General features: G+C 45.1%; 1 protein-coding gene across 2 annotated transcripts in view; it reads left to right on the top strand.

Annotated features, from left to right (window-relative positions):
• The window catches only part of LOC137351730 (phospholipid-transporting ATPase ABCA1-like), a 162,285-nt gene extending 147,923 nt beyond the window's left edge, over positions 1 to 14,362 (top strand). For both annotated transcript variants that reach the window (XM_068016475.1, XM_068016474.1), the window contains exons 45-50: positions 267 to 408; positions 1,596 to 1,730; positions 2,374 to 2,477; positions 4,919 to 5,011; positions 6,941 to 7,184; positions 8,715 to 14,362. In XM_068016475.1, coding sequence (XP_067872576.1) covers positions 267 to 408; positions 1,596 to 1,730; positions 2,374 to 2,477; positions 4,919 to 5,011; positions 6,941 to 7,184; positions 8,715 to 8,855 — 859 coding nt within the window. In that variant the 3' untranslated portion in view covers positions 8,856 to 14,362. The remainder of the gene's footprint in view (positions 1 to 266; positions 409 to 1,595; positions 1,731 to 2,373; positions 2,478 to 4,918; positions 5,012 to 6,940; positions 7,185 to 8,714) is intronic.
• The last annotated feature ends 3,053 nt before the right edge of the window (positions 14,363 to 17,415 follow it).

The following is a 17,415-nucleotide window of genomic DNA, read 5'->3' as shown; positions in this document are numbered from 1 at the left end:
AAATTTAGATTCCCAATACCCAAAATCATGCCGTCGTCTCCTCTCGTGAGCAGGAACGTGATCAGGTGACCAGAGCAGCACAGAGCCCTCACACCTACAAAGTGACCTTATGTCACTTAGAATGGAGAGCAACCATGAAGATGTCTGGAGCCCAGATTATTGCACCTCAAGTTGATGGTGTGAGGATGGAAAGACAGAGCAAGTGGATAAAATTGGAAATTGAAAATGATTTATTTTAATGCCTAAGTTTTTTTTCCCTCCTCTAGCATACTCTCTCACATCCAGGACGTTCACCAGAACACAGGATATTGTCCACAGTTTGATGCCATTAACAAATTGCTAACAGGACGGGAACATGTAGAGTTCTACTCTCGACTGCGTGGCATTCCCGAGCACGAGGTTGCTAAAGTAAGTTGAGCTTTACAAAGTATGAACCAAAGTCATATGGCCATATTGTACTGCAGGAGACAAAACTACTGACGCCAACCACAAAGCAAAATAAAGCTTCCTGTACACTGCCACCGGCCCTTAAACTGCATCACTAGTTCAAGTCCTAAACTGAGCAAGAGGAGTGTCAGAGAAGAGGTTTACTTTTACTCTGGGCTTACTGTACTGTTCGTTTTTTCCTTTTTCCTTTATCTGTGCTGCCAAGGTTATTGCTCATCAGAACTTTCCTTTCTACCTCGTAAAATCCAGATCCCTCCTCCCTACGCACCCTTTCTTCTCCCTGTATCCTCACTGTTTTGAAATCCAGGTTGTCAGATCTTACCCTGAATCCTCCTTTCATTGCATTTCTTACCTCCCTCAGTCTTCCCATCCTCATGCAATCTGAAGACTTTTGAAACAGAAGCTTGGCAACATTTAGTTACTGGGTTTTAAAAGTTATTTTGTCTTCTCCCGCTCATTCTTTTCAACCCTGGTTGTGTCCTGCACTGTGGGCCTCAGCATTTCATTTAGTATCTTGCACTATGGAACTGGATCCTTCACCTGGTGCCCTGTGCTGTGGACCTGGATCCTTCACCTGGTGCCCTGCACTGTGGACCTGGATCCTTCACCTGGTGCCCTGCGCTGTGGACCCTGATCCTTCACCTGGTGCCCTGCACTGTGGAACTGGATCCTTCACCTGGTGCCCTGCGCTGTGGACCTGGATCCTTCACCTGGTGCCCTGCGCTGTGGAACTGGATCCTTCATCTGGTGCCCTGCACTGTGGAACTGGATCCTTCACCTGGTGCCCTGCGCTGTGGAACTGGATCCTTCACCTGGTGCCCTGCGCTGTGGACCTGGATCCTTCACCTGGTGCCCTGCGCTGTGGACCTGGATCCTTCACCTGGTGCCCTGCACTGTGGAACTGGATCTTTCACCTGGTGCCCTGCACTGTGGAACTGGATCCTTCACCTGGTGCCCTGCGCTGTGGACCTGGATCCTTCACCTGGTGCCCTGCGCTGTGGAACTGGATCCTTCACCTGGTGCCCTGCACTGCAGACTCAATTCCTTGAGCAAGGCTTTCAAAAAATGTCTTCACCATAGCTTGAAATGCTGTTTTTCAATGAAACGAGAGTTTTTTTTTGCGGTTTACCTTAAGGATTGTTTTGTAGGTCACTGAATGGGGCATGAAGAAACTAGGACTGACACGCTATGCAGACAGACCTTCTGGGACATACAGCGGTGGCAACAAGCGGAAACTGTCGACTGCCATCGCACTGATTGGATGCCCACCAGTCATCTTCCTGGTTAGTGAGAAGTCCTGTGACGCATGAGTAACAAAGGCAATGACCAGGAATCTCCTCGGAGCTTCTCACTCCGCCAATGTGACATCAGCGGAAATCCCGGTTAGATGCAGAAGTAGGATTTCCACGGTACCTCCATGGAAGTTACGGTGTGGAGTGGGAGCAACTCTAAGGAAATTCCCACACAATTTATGAATGGAATAAAGAAGTTGCTGAGGGTTCAGAAAGTTTAACAAAACGCAATTACAAATATTACTGATGAATTTTTCCTGTGGCGCAGCTGGTACATGCCCAGAGTGTTCCAAGGCCACACAGACCAGGCAGATTCAAGGGTCAATCCTGCCACGTACAAAATTTACTGATTTGAGCTGGTTTGTTCACTGAGCATTCCAAATTGCATGAGGGAGGAGAACGAAAATCAGTCAGAGTGCTGATTGTGGTCAAGAACTGGAGAGGCCATGTGGCTGAGCAGAGGACCAGGCTCAGCTGTGATTTCCCATTGCTCTCAAGCTCTAGGAGGATCCCAGGTGTCTATGGAGCTGTTCCCATTGAGTGTCACCACCTTCAGGACAGGATGGAGAAAAGTTGGGCTGAAAGTAATATTGTCACTAAAGGACTATGCCTCATTCTTCTCCTTCATTTATAGGATGAACCTACAACGGGAATGGATCCCAAGGCCAGGCGGTTCCTCTGGAATTGCATCTTGAGTGTGATCAAAGAAGGGAGATCTGTGGTACTTACCTCACATAGGTTAGTGTGCCCTCACTGCTGTTTCCATTGGAGACAAATGCTTAGTGAAATGTGTGTGTTACCAGGCCCACATGCAGCCTAGCCTAAAATGAAAGGTGCTTTGTCAGCTGTGTGTTTAGTTTGAGTAGTGTAATTGTAGTGACTGAAAATGATTTAGATTAAAATGACATACCTTGAAATTAGGCCTTTACAAGTCTCTCTCGAATTCTCTCTCTCTTGATTTAGGTGTATCGATATTTAAAATCCTCCACTGTCTGGTTCTCACATTTTCTTTTGGTCAGTTTTGTTCTCATCAAAGTGAGGAGTGTTAATCCTGGGGAATGGAAACATTTCTGCTGCAGGTTCATGGTGTCAGCATCAAACACTCCCAGGTCAGGTACATCATAAAGCTCCTTGTACACTGTCCCAACAAGCACTCTCAGATCAGATACTCAATATAATAGAGAGGGGAGAGGGGGGGTGGGATGGGGGACTGCTGTTTGTGGAGAGCAGTGGGCCAGAGGTAAATAGCAGAAATAATGAATAAATAGAATGAATGGAATATTCTGGGATTTGCTTGAATACCTTGGAAGATTGGGGAGTATTTATGCAGAACTTTCCTGCAGGAGATTAAGGTGCAAGTTACACTTCCTTCTATCACACCATGTGAAGTGCTGTGTGTGGGTCAACACTTGGGTCTAATCTCAGCCCCACAGTATAAAACCCCCTCCAGTGGCCTGTCTGACACCAGTTAGTCTGCAGCAGCTACGACATAGCTCCTGTCCAGTATGAGTCTTTTAGAAGTGTCTGAAAAGTCTTGTGGATCTTTTCAAAACTTTGACAACATAAAGTGGAATGTTTTTGATGTTGGCAGAAAGTAATTCACCCACCCCATTCTCCTCTGATTAAACATTAGCCACCTGAGGAGTGGAGCTCTGCCTATATGTTGAATGGCCAGCATTCTATTGCATCTCGGAGTGGTCTGATTCTGCTTGGTTTCCAATTATCAGCAGTGCTTTCCAGCCAGAAAAAAAAATCTGCGAGACTCTGTCTGATCAGAGCCCATTTGCTTCCTTCACCTTGCCCATCAAGCCTTCCCCAGGCTCCCCCACCTCTCTAGCCCTGAATCCATGCCTTTCTCTAGCTTCATTCTATCCCCTCTCTTGCCTTCTCTGAGCTCACATTATCCATGAGACCCACCTTGTGCTCCATTGACCCCATTTCCACTAAACTGCTGACCACCTGGCCCCATGCTGGCTGACTTTGTAGATGGTTTCCTCTCCTGAGGTACGCGCCCCCTCCCTTTCAAAACTGCCCCTCCCCAGCCACTCAGAGTTTGAAGCCAACACCTATGGTAAGTCTCTGACATCACCCCTCTCCATCACAGAGACGGCCTACCTCCACCTCTGTAACAGCACCCATCTCTGCTTTTGTCTCAAGCCATCTGCTGCTGAAACCCTCATCTATGCTGCCAGACTTTCTCAATCCAGTGATCTCCTGGCAGGCCTCCTATCCACCATCTTTAATAATCTTCAGCTCATCCAAACTGCTACCCATATCCTAACTCATGTCAAGTCCCACTCGCCCACCACCTCTGTCGTTGTCAACTTACATTGGTTCCTGGTTTCCCAATGTCTCCAATTTAAAACTTGTATCTTCATGTTAGATTAGATTATTAGATTAGAGATACAGCACTGAAACAGGCCCTTCGGCCCACCGAGTCTGTGCCGACCATTTGTAATCCCTTCATGGCCTTGTCCATCTCTATTTCTGCAACCTACTCCTGTTCTGCAATCCATTGAGAACTCTGCATTGCTCTGACAGGCCACTTGCCCCAATGCCATTGCATCACCATTAGTGACAATGTCTTCAGCCTTCTAGGCCGTACACTCTGGAATTTCCCTCCCTAAACTTCTCTGCCTCTTCACTGCTCTCCTCCTTTAAACATTCCACTCTCTAAAACCCTTTTTAGTCAACCCTCCTAATATCCACTTCTTTGGCTCAATGTCAGCCTTTGTCTGATTCTGCTCCTGTGAAATGCTTTGGAATGTTCTCTGTTAAAGATGCTGTGTAGATGCAAGTGGTTAAATAGGCGAGAGAGGGCGGGCTCAACATTCAGCCAAGTTTAGTGGGTCGAGGTGATTCCAGTCAGGCAAGGGAAAGAGGTTGAATAAAGTGGGATATCGGAGGAAAATATTTTAAAAAGGAGAAAAAAAATAGAAAACTTACAGTAGATTTTTTTTTTAATGGCATATAATGTGGGGATCTGTCTGGATTGTGTACTCATGTGGTTAGCATGGATTGATCAGCAATGTTGGCTCATTATAAGCACCACATTTTTAATAGAGATATATTTTGTCTGATTTGGCTGATGAAAGTTTAGCCAACACCTGCAGGGCTTTGTATCAGTAAAAGAATGACAGTATGTGTATATCTGATGACCTTTTTATTGCTCGAGATAGCATGGAGGAATGTGAGGCTCTGTGCACGAGGATGGCCATCATGGTGAATGGGCGATTCCGCTGTCTGGGCAGTGTGCAGCACCTGAAGAGCAGGTAACATCATCCTCTGCTTTCAAATCAAACTATGATTTTAAACTACGATGCAAGCATGTACGATTTAACGTTGTGTATTTCTGACACAAACAGAATATCAGGAGATGTATTAATATTCTGTACCACAAGGATACAGTTTTTGGATAAGTCAAAGCTATACCTTTCTAACTCATTGAATAGTGAATTCTTCTGTAAATCACTATCAGAAGCAGAGTCCGTTTCAGAATCTGAACTGTATTTTGGTGGAATGTAGTGTGGCTGCTGCAGATTCATGGAGCTCACTTCAGGACTATGATATGGAAATACAGTTGGGCTGAGTGAACTGAAAACCGGGAGAGTTGCAGCAGATATAGCTGTCCAGGCTATATCTCCATCCCACCTCAGAGCAAAGGAGATTCGAACAACCAGAGTTCTATTTCAAAATACCAACACATTGGTCTAACTAAAATAACTTGAACAAGATGTGATACTTTATAATTAATGCAGGACAGTGCTCACGTTTGTCGTACTTGATCCCACTATAATCCTGGTCTACCATCATTCAGTTACAAAATGTCATCTTCCTTGCCATGTGACAGAGCTTCAAGAAAATCTCTGCTGCCAGAAGGTAGCAGTGACCGGCTCTCAACTCTGCTCAGAGTCCGACTGCAAAAGCTCTAAAAAATTAAATAAAGTTGAATATTATGTATTGTTAGAATTACATTCAAGGCCATAACATTATTAATAAGGCTGCAAGAAAAACTCTTGAAATGTACTACAGCCTACACCACGGTGGTGCAGTGGTTAGCACCGCAGCCTCACAGTTCCAGCGACCCGGGTTCGGTTCTGGGTACTGCCTGTGCGGAGTTTGCAAGTTCTCCCTGTGACCGCGTGGGTTTCCTCCGGGTGCTCCGGTTTCCTCCCACATGCCAAAGACTTGTGAGTTGATAGGTAAGGTAAATTGGCCATTGTAAAAATTGCCCCTAGTGTAGGTAGGTGGTAGGAGAATTGAGGGAAAGTGGGGATGTGAGAGGGAAAATGGGATTAATGTAGGTTTAGTATAAATGGGTGGTTGATGGGCGGCGTGGACTCGTTGGGCCGAAGGGCCTGTTTGGGTGCAGCATCTCTCTATGACTCTATAAGAAGCGGCTTCGCAAGGTCCTCGTGTTACATCAGTTTATTGAAATCACCAGAGACGTCAAATAAACCAGCCACTTTTAAAGTCTTCTGTGAACCTTTAGATGGTCTGCAGTTGAGGGGAATATCAGTTTAACTGGGCTGTCAGTATTTATTTAAATGGCTAATGGAAACAAACCGATATTATAGTAATAAAGTCATGCTCCTGGTGTTTGACTCAGTATTACTGTAACATCAGTGTTTGTTTCAGCGCCACTGAGCATTTGGTTAACTTTGGTTAGCTAGACTCCTTAATTGAATTAGTGCCCTGTAATTACTGCCAGCCATTCAACATCTCCTGTACAATTAGAACGGCGAGATCAGGATAAATTAATCTTTCGAATAACGTTGATGGTGCTGGCCCCTACATGTCTGACCTACTTAATGTCGACTTGCCTGAATCAATAGCATTATTTCCTTTTGAGTCAGAAGATTGTGGGTTCAGATCACACTGCAGGACTTCAGCATAAAACCTAAGCTGACACTCCAGTACAGCACTGAGGGAATGCTGCATCGGTGGATAAAACATGAAATCAAGGCCCCAGTCTTGTTCAGGTGGATGTTAAGCATTCCATGGCACAATTCAAAGATCAAGCAGTTCTTCAGCGCCTGTTTGTTCTCAACATTTTCACATGTGAAACACTGTATTTTTGCAGAGCATTGTCGCAGGAGGGAGGATCAAAGCTGCAATGGAAGCCAAACTTAAGAAACCTTCCAATTTATGTCTGTATTTGGAAATTTTCTGCAGTCAAACTAATGATTGTTTGCCCCTAGGTTTGGAGACGGTTACACCATCATCCTGAGAATGGATGGCTCGACGCCGGACTTGTCTCCTGTCGAGGAGTTCATGATGTGCACATTCCCAGGCTGTGTGTTGAAGGAAAAGCACCACAGCATGCTGCAGTACCAGATACCAACTGGGTGCTGCTCCCTGGCCAAAATCTTCTGTGCCCTCACAACCAACAAAGAAAAGCTGAAGATCGAAGATTATTCAGTGTCTCAAACCACATTAGATCAAGTAAGAGCTCATTTACCACATACACCAGGACCTCTTAGACCAGGGTCGGAACACTGCTGTCCGGCACACATGGGCACACTGCCAGCTCCCATATTGGTCTCTGGCCAGGGAAAGGCGAGCCATTGATGTGTACACGGAGTTATGATTACCAGTGTCCACATATCAGTTAAATTTTACTATCTAGTGTCTACTCTTGATAAACATTTTTAAAATTCAATGTGTTCATTTAAATAGTTCCCAAGACTGCATTAACAGGCCATTTTAAAGTTTGCACTAAATCCAGATACACTGCAGTGGGTACAAAGCCCTGGAGGTATCAGGCTGCTTTCTGGAGACACCCATCACATTTAATGTTCAGTAGAAATTATCATATGAAAACTACCTTTGGTCCCACCCTGTGCACCAACTGCTGCTGAGACCATGAGCTGTTCTCAAGTTATTGCCCTCCCCCAATCACTGCTTTGTGCATTCTCAATCCCCCCACCAGTTTGTTCTGCTTTCCTCCCCGGTTGTTCTCAATCTACCCCCTCCCCATACAATCCCAAAATCTGTCTATGCTATTCTCCATCCCATTCCCCTCTAATTTCAGACCCTCGCTGTTACTCTGCAGTCCATTGCCCTTGAGTTTCAGCGAGGGTTATTCTCCCACATGAGACCATGTTTCAGTATGAAAAAGGGAACAGTTCTAGCAGTATGTGGCTCATTGGATGGGTAAATGCTGAGAAACTTAAACTCTTCTGTGGGGTGAATGCTTTGAACAACATGCAAGAGATGAATGGGTGCAGCAGCTTATTTTCTACCCTTTCCGCTGTCATGTCAAGTGGAATCACCAAACTACAGTAGCGAGGGGTGGCGGAGGTGAAGAGAAGTTTGTTTACGCACTCTTCTGCGTTATCTGTCTGCGCTGTGGAAAGTGGAGCTCAAGGACCAGCTCATAGGGCTATAGGAACAATATTGACTTAATGAACTATGTATTGTATTTAATATCTCTACTGGCAGCTTCATTTAGAATTGGTCGTCCATGGCTTGGATTGTAAAGGCTGTGAATAACTGAGCCATACAAGGCAGGAAGATCCCAAATCTCATCTCCAGTTTGTGCTAACTGGTTAGCTGCTCACTGGTTGGGTGGGGGCATGTAATGCTCCAGTTGGCTTCAATGCTCTGGGCCAGGGAGGGGAAATTACCAAATGTTCCTGATCGCTGCTAGAAAATGCATGTGTGGACGTACAATGAGAACAGCATCAGGATCGGCACTGTTACTCCCAATACTCCCCATGGTTGACTATCTTGTTGACATTCATTCTCCAAGCTCACAAGTGAGAAATGCCCCCTTGCGTGAGGTAATGGAGAATTTCCTATGCCAATGGACCCTTGTCCTAGCAAAGGTCAGCACTTTCAAGAAAGCAGAAGGAGAATTAAAATCCAAGAAAATATTTCTTTATAATATATATTAAAATAAACATACTTCTACTTGTTGGACCTATATTTTCCATTTCCTGCTTTTTTAACTCGTTCCTTTTTCTCATCCAGGTATTTGTCAATTTTGCCAAGGACCAAAGTGAAGACGACTATTTGAAGGACATTTTCACGCATGGATCACAATATAAGGACACAGTAAAGCGCATCACAAACTTTTTAGCAGATGAAAATATGAGAGAGAGTTCAGTATGATCCAAGCTTGAGTGAAACCGCTTCCCATCTGAAATGTAAATGGAAGATTCCAAAATGCAGTAAGTTGAGGGTTGTGCCAGGACTGAACTATCCATCACTGGACTATCAGTGACCAACTTCTCAACTACAAACCTATTTCTCCCAACCACCCCCATTGTCCCCATTTCAAGTTCCCTTTAATTAACCTGCGACAAAAAAAACTTTTATTCCTAACCTTACTCCTTTCTGGATTTGTATGAACGATGGTTCAAATGTACATTATTTATACTGTTTCTTTCTACACTTTTAGTACTTTTTTTGTTTTGTTTTTTAGCTCTTGCAGCTGAAGTTTACCTGGCACTTTTGTCCTGGAGTTTTCTGAAACAGAAAAAATATGAATGATATCATGACGACCACATTACAGTAAACCTCCACTTATCCCACTTTAGTGGTTCTATACTGCCAGAGTGACCCACAGTGTTTTGCTTGTTTGACAAAGGATGATAAACTACTAGGTGTGGAGGGAGAGGGAGGAATCCAGGGGTTAAAGGCTTTTATGGGCAGTGGATAAGGTGTGGGATGAGGAGATTAAGAAAGGGTCATTTGGCCCATTACGTTGGTCCATCTGCTGTTTGGAGGCTGCTGGCAGATTCTGTCAATTCCTTACCTGAACTGCTGTAAACTGAATTATAGATATCAGCTTCAGCTACATGGAGCCCCTCCCTATTCTCCATAGCCCCATCCCAAAATCAGGATGTTGCTCAGTTCTGTGTGCATCTAGTTTTCATGCAGACAATGGAAGCTAAGCAGGGCACCCTCTACACTGAACAGAACTCAACCACAGCACTCGCGCCTCTGTCAGGAGGTTGTGAGTTCAAGTTCCAATCTAGGGACTCCCATTGCACACAGGCTCACAGCTCTTGCTGTTCTGAGATAAATTATTCTAATTTTTAAAGAAAGCAATAAACAAATTAATTCTATCTCTTAAATTAACACAACTTTTTTTTTAACATTTTCTATTTACAGTTCAGGTCTGATACGTAAGTATTGCCTGATCAGTGTGATTCTGACAGCTGGGCACAGTATCTATATTTCCGATGTTTCAAATCGCTGCGTCTTGTACCTGTTTTGAAAATGTCACTGGTTGCACACATTTTACTCCCAAGTCCAGATGGTGATCTGAGCTCTATGTTCTACCTGAAGGATCTGAGTTTTTTTTAAAATAATTGCGGGACTATTTCCAGTATGCATTTCTGCAACATTGAGCTCCCTCTAATCAATGAACTCAGCGTCAAAATTAGCAGGCAGCCTGAGCACAGGCAGAAAGTGCCCACCTCTCTCTCTCTCTCTCTCTCTCTCTCTCTCTCTCATTGACCAATTCCTGTGGATGAATGCTCAAGCACAACTCCTGTTGGCATCTTATTTAGCAGCTGAGCGGACTGGATCCCACTTAAAGGGAGTCTCCCCCAGTGCATTACTTGTGCTGAAACTTCAAACCAAATCCTCACCCCAACCCCCACTTCAAGCCACACAAGTCCCTTTTCCAAATATATACATTAAACTGAGGAGTGATCAAATAGAGGCGCAATGGACAGCTGGCCATTGATCACAAAAAAGTTGTGTCGTTTACTCTTACTGTCAGCCTTTTAAAGATAAATGGAAGTTTCAATGAGTTGCATCAGTTACTAAGAATTTGCACTTCTGTTACAAATCAATGCAAAAATGTCTGTGTGACTGGGAGATGGACAGTCCATTCCTATGCCTTACAGCTGGAGGTGTAAAAAGAGAAAAAAAATACCTTGCATTTTTATAGCGCCTTTCATGACCTCAGGATGTCTCAAAGTACTTTGAAGTGTAGTCACTATTGTAAGAAATGCAGCAGCCAATTTGCGCACAGCAAGCTCCAACATACAGCAATCTGATAATGGCCAGATAATCTCTCTCAAATGTTGGTGGAGGTATCAGTGTTGGGTGGGACACTGGGAGAACTCCCTGCTTTTCTTCAAAATAGCGCCATGGGATCTTTTACGTCCGCCTCAGAAGGCAGATGGGGCCAACGTTTAACATCTCATCAGAAAGATGGCACTTCAGTGCAGTACTCAGGGTGTACTGTCCTGCTGGAAGTGTCATCCTAGATTAAATGCTCCCTGGAGTGGACTTGAACTCAACCTTCTGACTCAAGCAAGAGTGATTCAGAATGAGCCACACCTGACACTAGTGTACTAGTGAAAAAGCACTTGAGTGTGACTGACATTCATCAGTGCGTATGGTTCTCGCTATAATACTACCCTTGGGAAGCAGCTTTACCCAAAGATGCATATTATAGAAAGTGTCCTTTATTAGGGTGCAAGATCAGAGTAACTTGTATATTTAATGTGTGCTTTTAACTGTTAATGGGACGGAATCCTTTATGTACCTGCGCATCCAGGATAACTGTCCCCAGCAGCATCACCTCAATCTTTGTTTCAAAGACAGATGCATTCAGTTTATTGGATACTTCACTATGAAGGTTTGTTGCAGCTGGCTAGAAGTTTCAAGGATGTCACCGTGAACATTACTGGGGAGAATTTAACCAACCCCCTACCATCACAACAGGGCAAAAACCAATTGGTGGGGGGGGTTGCAATCTAAATGAGGGCAGCAATTTACCCACTGCCTTCCCGTGGGTTTGGAACATAACCCGCTGTTTTCAGAAGCCCAAGAGGACAGCAGCCAGCAAGAAGACAGCGGTACACTGCTTTAAGTATCATCATCGGCAATCCCTCGCGTCGAAGATGATTCTTCCTTGTGGATGGCTGGGTGGAAGTGAGATGTCATTATTGGCTGTGGGTTCACAGATGTTTAATGAGCTCTATCTTAGCCTTGCAGGCTCTCCCACAGTGAGGACATCAGTTATCAGCTGATAGAGGTGGTAGCAGAATGTTGGCTCGAGCAGCTGCCCTCTCTTTCCATCTGAATATGCAGATCTGTCTGCGATTTTAGCCTGATGTGAGTAGTGAGTACCCCACCAGACCAAAACTACTGAGAGCTGCTTCAAGGATTGGAAGAAGCTCAATGAGGTAAGTAGTTGTCTTAGTTTTCCTTGTGGGCCTGGAGGGTCAGGCATGTTCCTGTGGGTCCCACAAGGAAATCATGGGCCTTCCCTGCCCAGAGCTCCGCAAACCTCCCCCGCTCAACCATGATCACCTGATGACTCCTCGAACAAGATCAAGTAATGGGGATCGTTCCTGCAATACTCTGGCAACCTCCTGTCACCCAACACCCGAGGTCCTGTTCCTACCTGCTGGCCAGGTATTGGGTTCAGCTATGAGGCTGACAAGTTGCCTGTCAATGAGGCCTGACTGTTAACATCACACCAGTGATGGAGTCTGGTCTATTGCCCACCTCAGAGCCTCTCACCCAAGCAACACCATCACCCAAGTTGAAATTGAACCATGCATGGGCCAGGAGCTGCTTGCAGCCCACCACCCTGCACCTACGGCCTTCACCATAGCTGCTAGTCCACATATCTCAGGGTCTCCATTCACAGTATCTATGGCATGTTAACAGAGCTTACATTAGTGCAGTTCCCTCTCCCCTTACTGTCCACCCGCTGTGAAAACAAACAATATTGGGATGTAGGACTATTGCAGATTCCACAGGGGCCAGTGAAAAGGCCCCACTAAAATAGAACTATTGGGCTTGTAAATGTTTCTTTTCCTGTGGGGAAGGGCCTCCATTTGACAACTGCCTACACTAGGACGACTGAGATCAGAGCTCAGTGTGTGAGGGAATCACGGGTGCCGACTCGTGTCCCATCACTGAGAGCGAGGTTCCTGCCTCTCGAAGAAAGCGCTGGTTGTGGCCTGACAAAAAGTTAGCAATATTGATGCTTGGTCCTTGAAATGAATCTCACCTTGGTGTTTGATCATGAAGCATTAGTCAGTCGGTGGACATCACACTCCATAGGTAAGTAGCCTTTGGGATGCATAAGGAGCATTGAGTGGAACTGGGAAAATCCAATTAATCATGGCTTTCCTGTGAAGGGCCAAAGTGAGGGTTTCAACCTTCAATTGGATATTTCTGTGTGGCACTGATGGGTGGTGGAAAAAAACATTTGAAAACGTGCTACAGGTTACATACTTTTTGCTTCATTACTTTGCACTTTTATATTTGAGATGGACTGTAATAAGCCAGAAAATAAGCAGAGAACAAAAAGCCACGTGTATATTGAGAATAAAATCACTATTAATTAAAGGATTGTGAGCAGGGCACTGAAATGAGTCACAACACTGGAATTGTCAGTAAATCAAGATATAATTCAGCTTTTCCAGCTCTTTCTGTTATCTCATGAAGGGGACGTGAATGTCTGGAGAAGGGGTACTTTTTGTTCAAAATGCTGTCATAAGTCTGACAGGAGATGTCCTCACCAGAAATTTTTAAAAGCAGTTGGTTTTCTTACCCGATGCAAACCTCAAACCCAGTGGAGATATAGTATCTCACGGCCCTAGAGCTCTTGGATTTGCTCCAAAACCTTGGCCTATGAAATGTTTCCTATGAAGCCACTCAGGGATGGTCCTCGCCACTGGTAACACTGGAGCGGCCTAGCAGGGAGGGATTCTCAACTCGAGGGTCTCTGCATGAAAAACGCCAACCAAAATTTTTTCCATCTCTTTCTCCATGAAATGGGGGAAATGTTTTGAGCAGAAACGACTTCTCTGAGAGAATTTGCTTCCTCTTCACTTGCACAAGTTTAGGAACACAAGTAGCATTTAACAATGAAATGTTATATTATTTTTGGAATGCTCTGGAGGTTAGGGCTGAAGAACGTTTTTGACGCAGTACTGTACCTGATCTGGGACTGCGCAGTTCTGTGACTTGGTACGAAAGAGGGCAAATTTTCCCTTCCCAGTACCAATATTGATCAAAGTGAAAACAGCTTTGAGCAAGATACCAGGTTCGATCTCTGGTTTGTGATACATTAACTGATTTTAGCCAGGTGACTGGAGGGCTACTATTGACATCAGTGATACTGCACGAGGGTTGGGGGGCGGAGGGGGTGAAATTAGCCAAAATTCCCGCTACTGACAGCCATCAGTGACCCCTGATGGAACCGGCGTGTGTGTGATTGTCAGGTGAGGACAGTATTGGGTTTCCCCAGTCAGAGACACTGAGGCCAATCATGGCACCTCAATTCTGAGCCCTGTTGATTCATGAGCTTGAATAGCGACTGGGAATTGAGTTTGGAACCTTCAAAATCTAATGTTCATGAAGTGTTACAGTGATGCTGATATGGAGTTGCTGTAGATCTATTCTAGATGCAGTTCCTGAAAAGCACATTCCAGCATCCTCTGTCATTTTATGGGTGAGATACGGATACTTCTGGGTGCACATTGCACAAAAGTAAAGTATGTGTATTTGAGCTGGGTTTTAATTCTCTCTCGAGCTGCTCTTAGTGTTGCTTCTGTTCATGGTCCCACTCATTATTATTATTATTGTATTGGACAGTGTACTAAATTTTGACATGAAAATAAAGACATACACTGAGACTGCTTTGCCTCTGGTATCTTCATTAATCGCTTGAGCCGGTTGTGTTTGAGTTGAGTTCCTGGCCATTGTGCAGGCTGTGTTCCACGCCATCTATTTGAAAAGATATTTCTAGTATGCCCGGATTACCCAATAACTCTGCACCCTCTGGAATTTGTGGCAAAGCAAAGAGTGCCATGTACTTGGTTAACAGGAGGTTAACTGACAAGCTCAGCTTCCTACTGCAGAACAATTGGTAGAAACAAGGGCCAGAATTTTACTGAGCCACGTAGAACGAGTTCAGAGGTGGGGCGGCTGTAAAATGGGAGTGGAACGTATTTGGCCAGAAGTTGCTTCCAGATTTTACCATGGAGGGTGGACTTCACACATCGACATGGCAGGACAGCAATTAAGGTATTTAAATGGCCAATTAACTGAAATTTTATGCTGCATTTTGGAATTTTACTGATGGCACACAGGAACCATGGGCTTCAGAACTTCGGCTAATTAAAGGAGGTAGCAAGAAAGTGGGAGCTCAGTGCTGGCTCTCAGGCAGCTATCGAGATAGCCAGTAGGCAGTGGCAGGAAGGATGGTGCAGAGAGCATTGTCAAATGGCAGCAGAAAAGGAGAAAGTGCCAGCACTGAGGAGGTGTATTGCCAGGGTCATATTGGGTCAGTGGTACTTATTGCAAAGAAACAACTCTGGGAAAGGTATGGGGTAGGGGGGGTGGTGGAGAGGGGGTCTTTCTGGCTAGAAGGACTAGGAGAGAGGCCACCTGCTAGGGGCTTCATCCACCCAGGCTTCGGGGCCCCCGTTAGGCAGATCAGAGGGAAGGTGGGAGGTCCTGGCACCAGCAAGGGTACATCAGGAATCTCAGTACCAGCAAGCAGGCCAGCCTCAGGGTGGGTACACGGAGAAGGATTCAGAGAGGCACGCCAACAGCCACCTGCGCACAGAAGAGGCGAAACCCAGGAGAGAGTCTACCGTTCAGGGCTGATCTATCTCTAAATGTCCAAGCAGCATTGTCAGTGAAGACTGCAGCTCCCCAGGGAGACAGTTACTGATTTCTGCACCATGCTGCAAGACGAGGGGTTGGTGGACACCCAATGCCAGTGGCGCTGAAAGTCACTGTGGCTCTCAACTTCTACACCTCCAGCTCTTTCCAGAGATCCGCTGGGGACATGTGTGGGATCTCCCAGTCTGTGGCCCATCAGTGCATCAAGGAAGTGACCAATGCGATGTTCAAGAGGGCCAGCGACTTTATGCACTACATACCAATCTGGAAAGTCAGGTGGAGAGGTCCATTGGGTACGGCGCCAGTGAATGCAGGGCTGGCAGCCCTTTAAATATGGCGCCAGCACCAGTTGCGGCCTCAGCTGACGCCGATTTCGCCGCCTTGCTTCCCACCTCTGCACTTCAATTGGATGGCAGCCACGCCTCTGAGTTAATTGGCCAGCTGCAGTGACATTGTATGTGGCTGGCCGCTGTGCACCCGAACAAAAGCAGCACCTGCATCTGGTGCTGCCGCCAGGACTTGTGGCCTTGCAGCAACATCCAGGCCAAGTTCACTGACTGGGAGCAAAGCGAATGCTTGCATTCCTACTCTCAGCCTGATGCAACTGATAAGGGACTCTGCCAGTCTGGGTTTCAGAGCGGGTGCTCTGGTTGTCCAGAGATTTCTCAAATGTAAACCAGACTTAATTAATTTAAGTATGTATATAGTTGCATTTTTCACACATGTCTCAGAAGGTGGGGATTATAACTGTTTGTGTTTCTCTGAATTTCTCAGCACTCTTATTTCGATCCCTGTGGGAAAACCTCACCTTTTACTGGGATGGATTGTACTTAACTGTAAATGCAAATGTCTCACCCAGCGAGATGTATTTTGGGAAACTACTTCCAGTGTATATTACAGTACATGGCTGAGAGGAACTAACACCACACAGACACATACTTGCTGAATCTCATACTGACACACACACACATATATATTCATGATCACACACTGCCACGTGCACCCTCACTGAATCTCTCATTCACTGATTCATACACATTTGCTAGCTCATACACATTTTGCTAACTTTCACACTCACTGACCCACGCACCCACACATACATGTTTACTCACTTTCTTGTACTCACATTTACACATGTACTCTCACACGCATTTGGTCTTGTGCACTGTCACACATTCGCGATGTAATCCAGCTTCCACATTTGATCGAAGCCAAAAGTGGAGAGTTAAATAGAATTTACAGTACAGAAACAGGCCATTCGGCCCAACTGGTCTATGCCAGTGTTTATGCTGCACACGAGCTTCCTCCCACCCCTTCATTTAACCCTATCAGAATATCCCATTCCTTTCTCCTTAAATGTATCTATGCTACTTGCTTCAACTACTCCTTGGGGTAGAGAGTTCCACATTCTCACCACATTCTGGGTAAAGGAGTTTTTCCTGAAATCCCTTTTGTATTTATTTGGTGACTATTTTATATCTATGGTTTGGTTTCCCCCAGAAGTGGAAACATCTTTGCTGTCTACTCTATCAAACCCTTTCATAGTCTTAAAGACCTTCCATTAGGTAACCCCTCAGCCTTCCCTTTTCTACCGAAAAGAGACCCAGTCTGTTCAACCTTTTTTGATAAGTATATCCTCTCAGTTTTGGTATCATCCTTTAAACCTTTTGCACTTTCTCCAGTGCCCCAATCCTTTTTATAATAAGACGACCAGAACTGTTCACAGTACTCCAAATGTGGTCTAACAAGTTTAATATAACTTCTTTGCTCTTCAATTCTCTCTAGAAATGAACCCAAGTTCTTGGTTTGCTCTTTTTTTATGGCCTTAATATCTGTACCCCTAGATCCCTTTGCCCCTCTCCCCTATTTAGGCACGTATTTTCCCAAGGCGCATGTGGCTCTTTATTCTTCCTTTCAAAATGTCACTCTGTTTAAATTAATTTACCAATTACATGCCCATTCTGTAAGTTTATTATTGTCTTGTATTTGAGGGCACATGATGGAGATGGGCTTGGTAATGCATCATAATATATGTTCTAGCTGTTCATAGGAAACTTTA

This window comes from Heterodontus francisci, chromosome 36 (genome assembly GCF_036365525.1).
Source record: "Heterodontus francisci isolate sHetFra1 chromosome 36, sHetFra1.hap1, whole genome shotgun sequence".
In the NCBI taxonomy this organism is placed as follows: domain Eukaryota; kingdom Metazoa; phylum Chordata; class Chondrichthyes; order Heterodontiformes; family Heterodontidae; genus Heterodontus; species Heterodontus francisci.
This window is presented reverse-complemented; position numbering and strand designations above follow the sequence as displayed.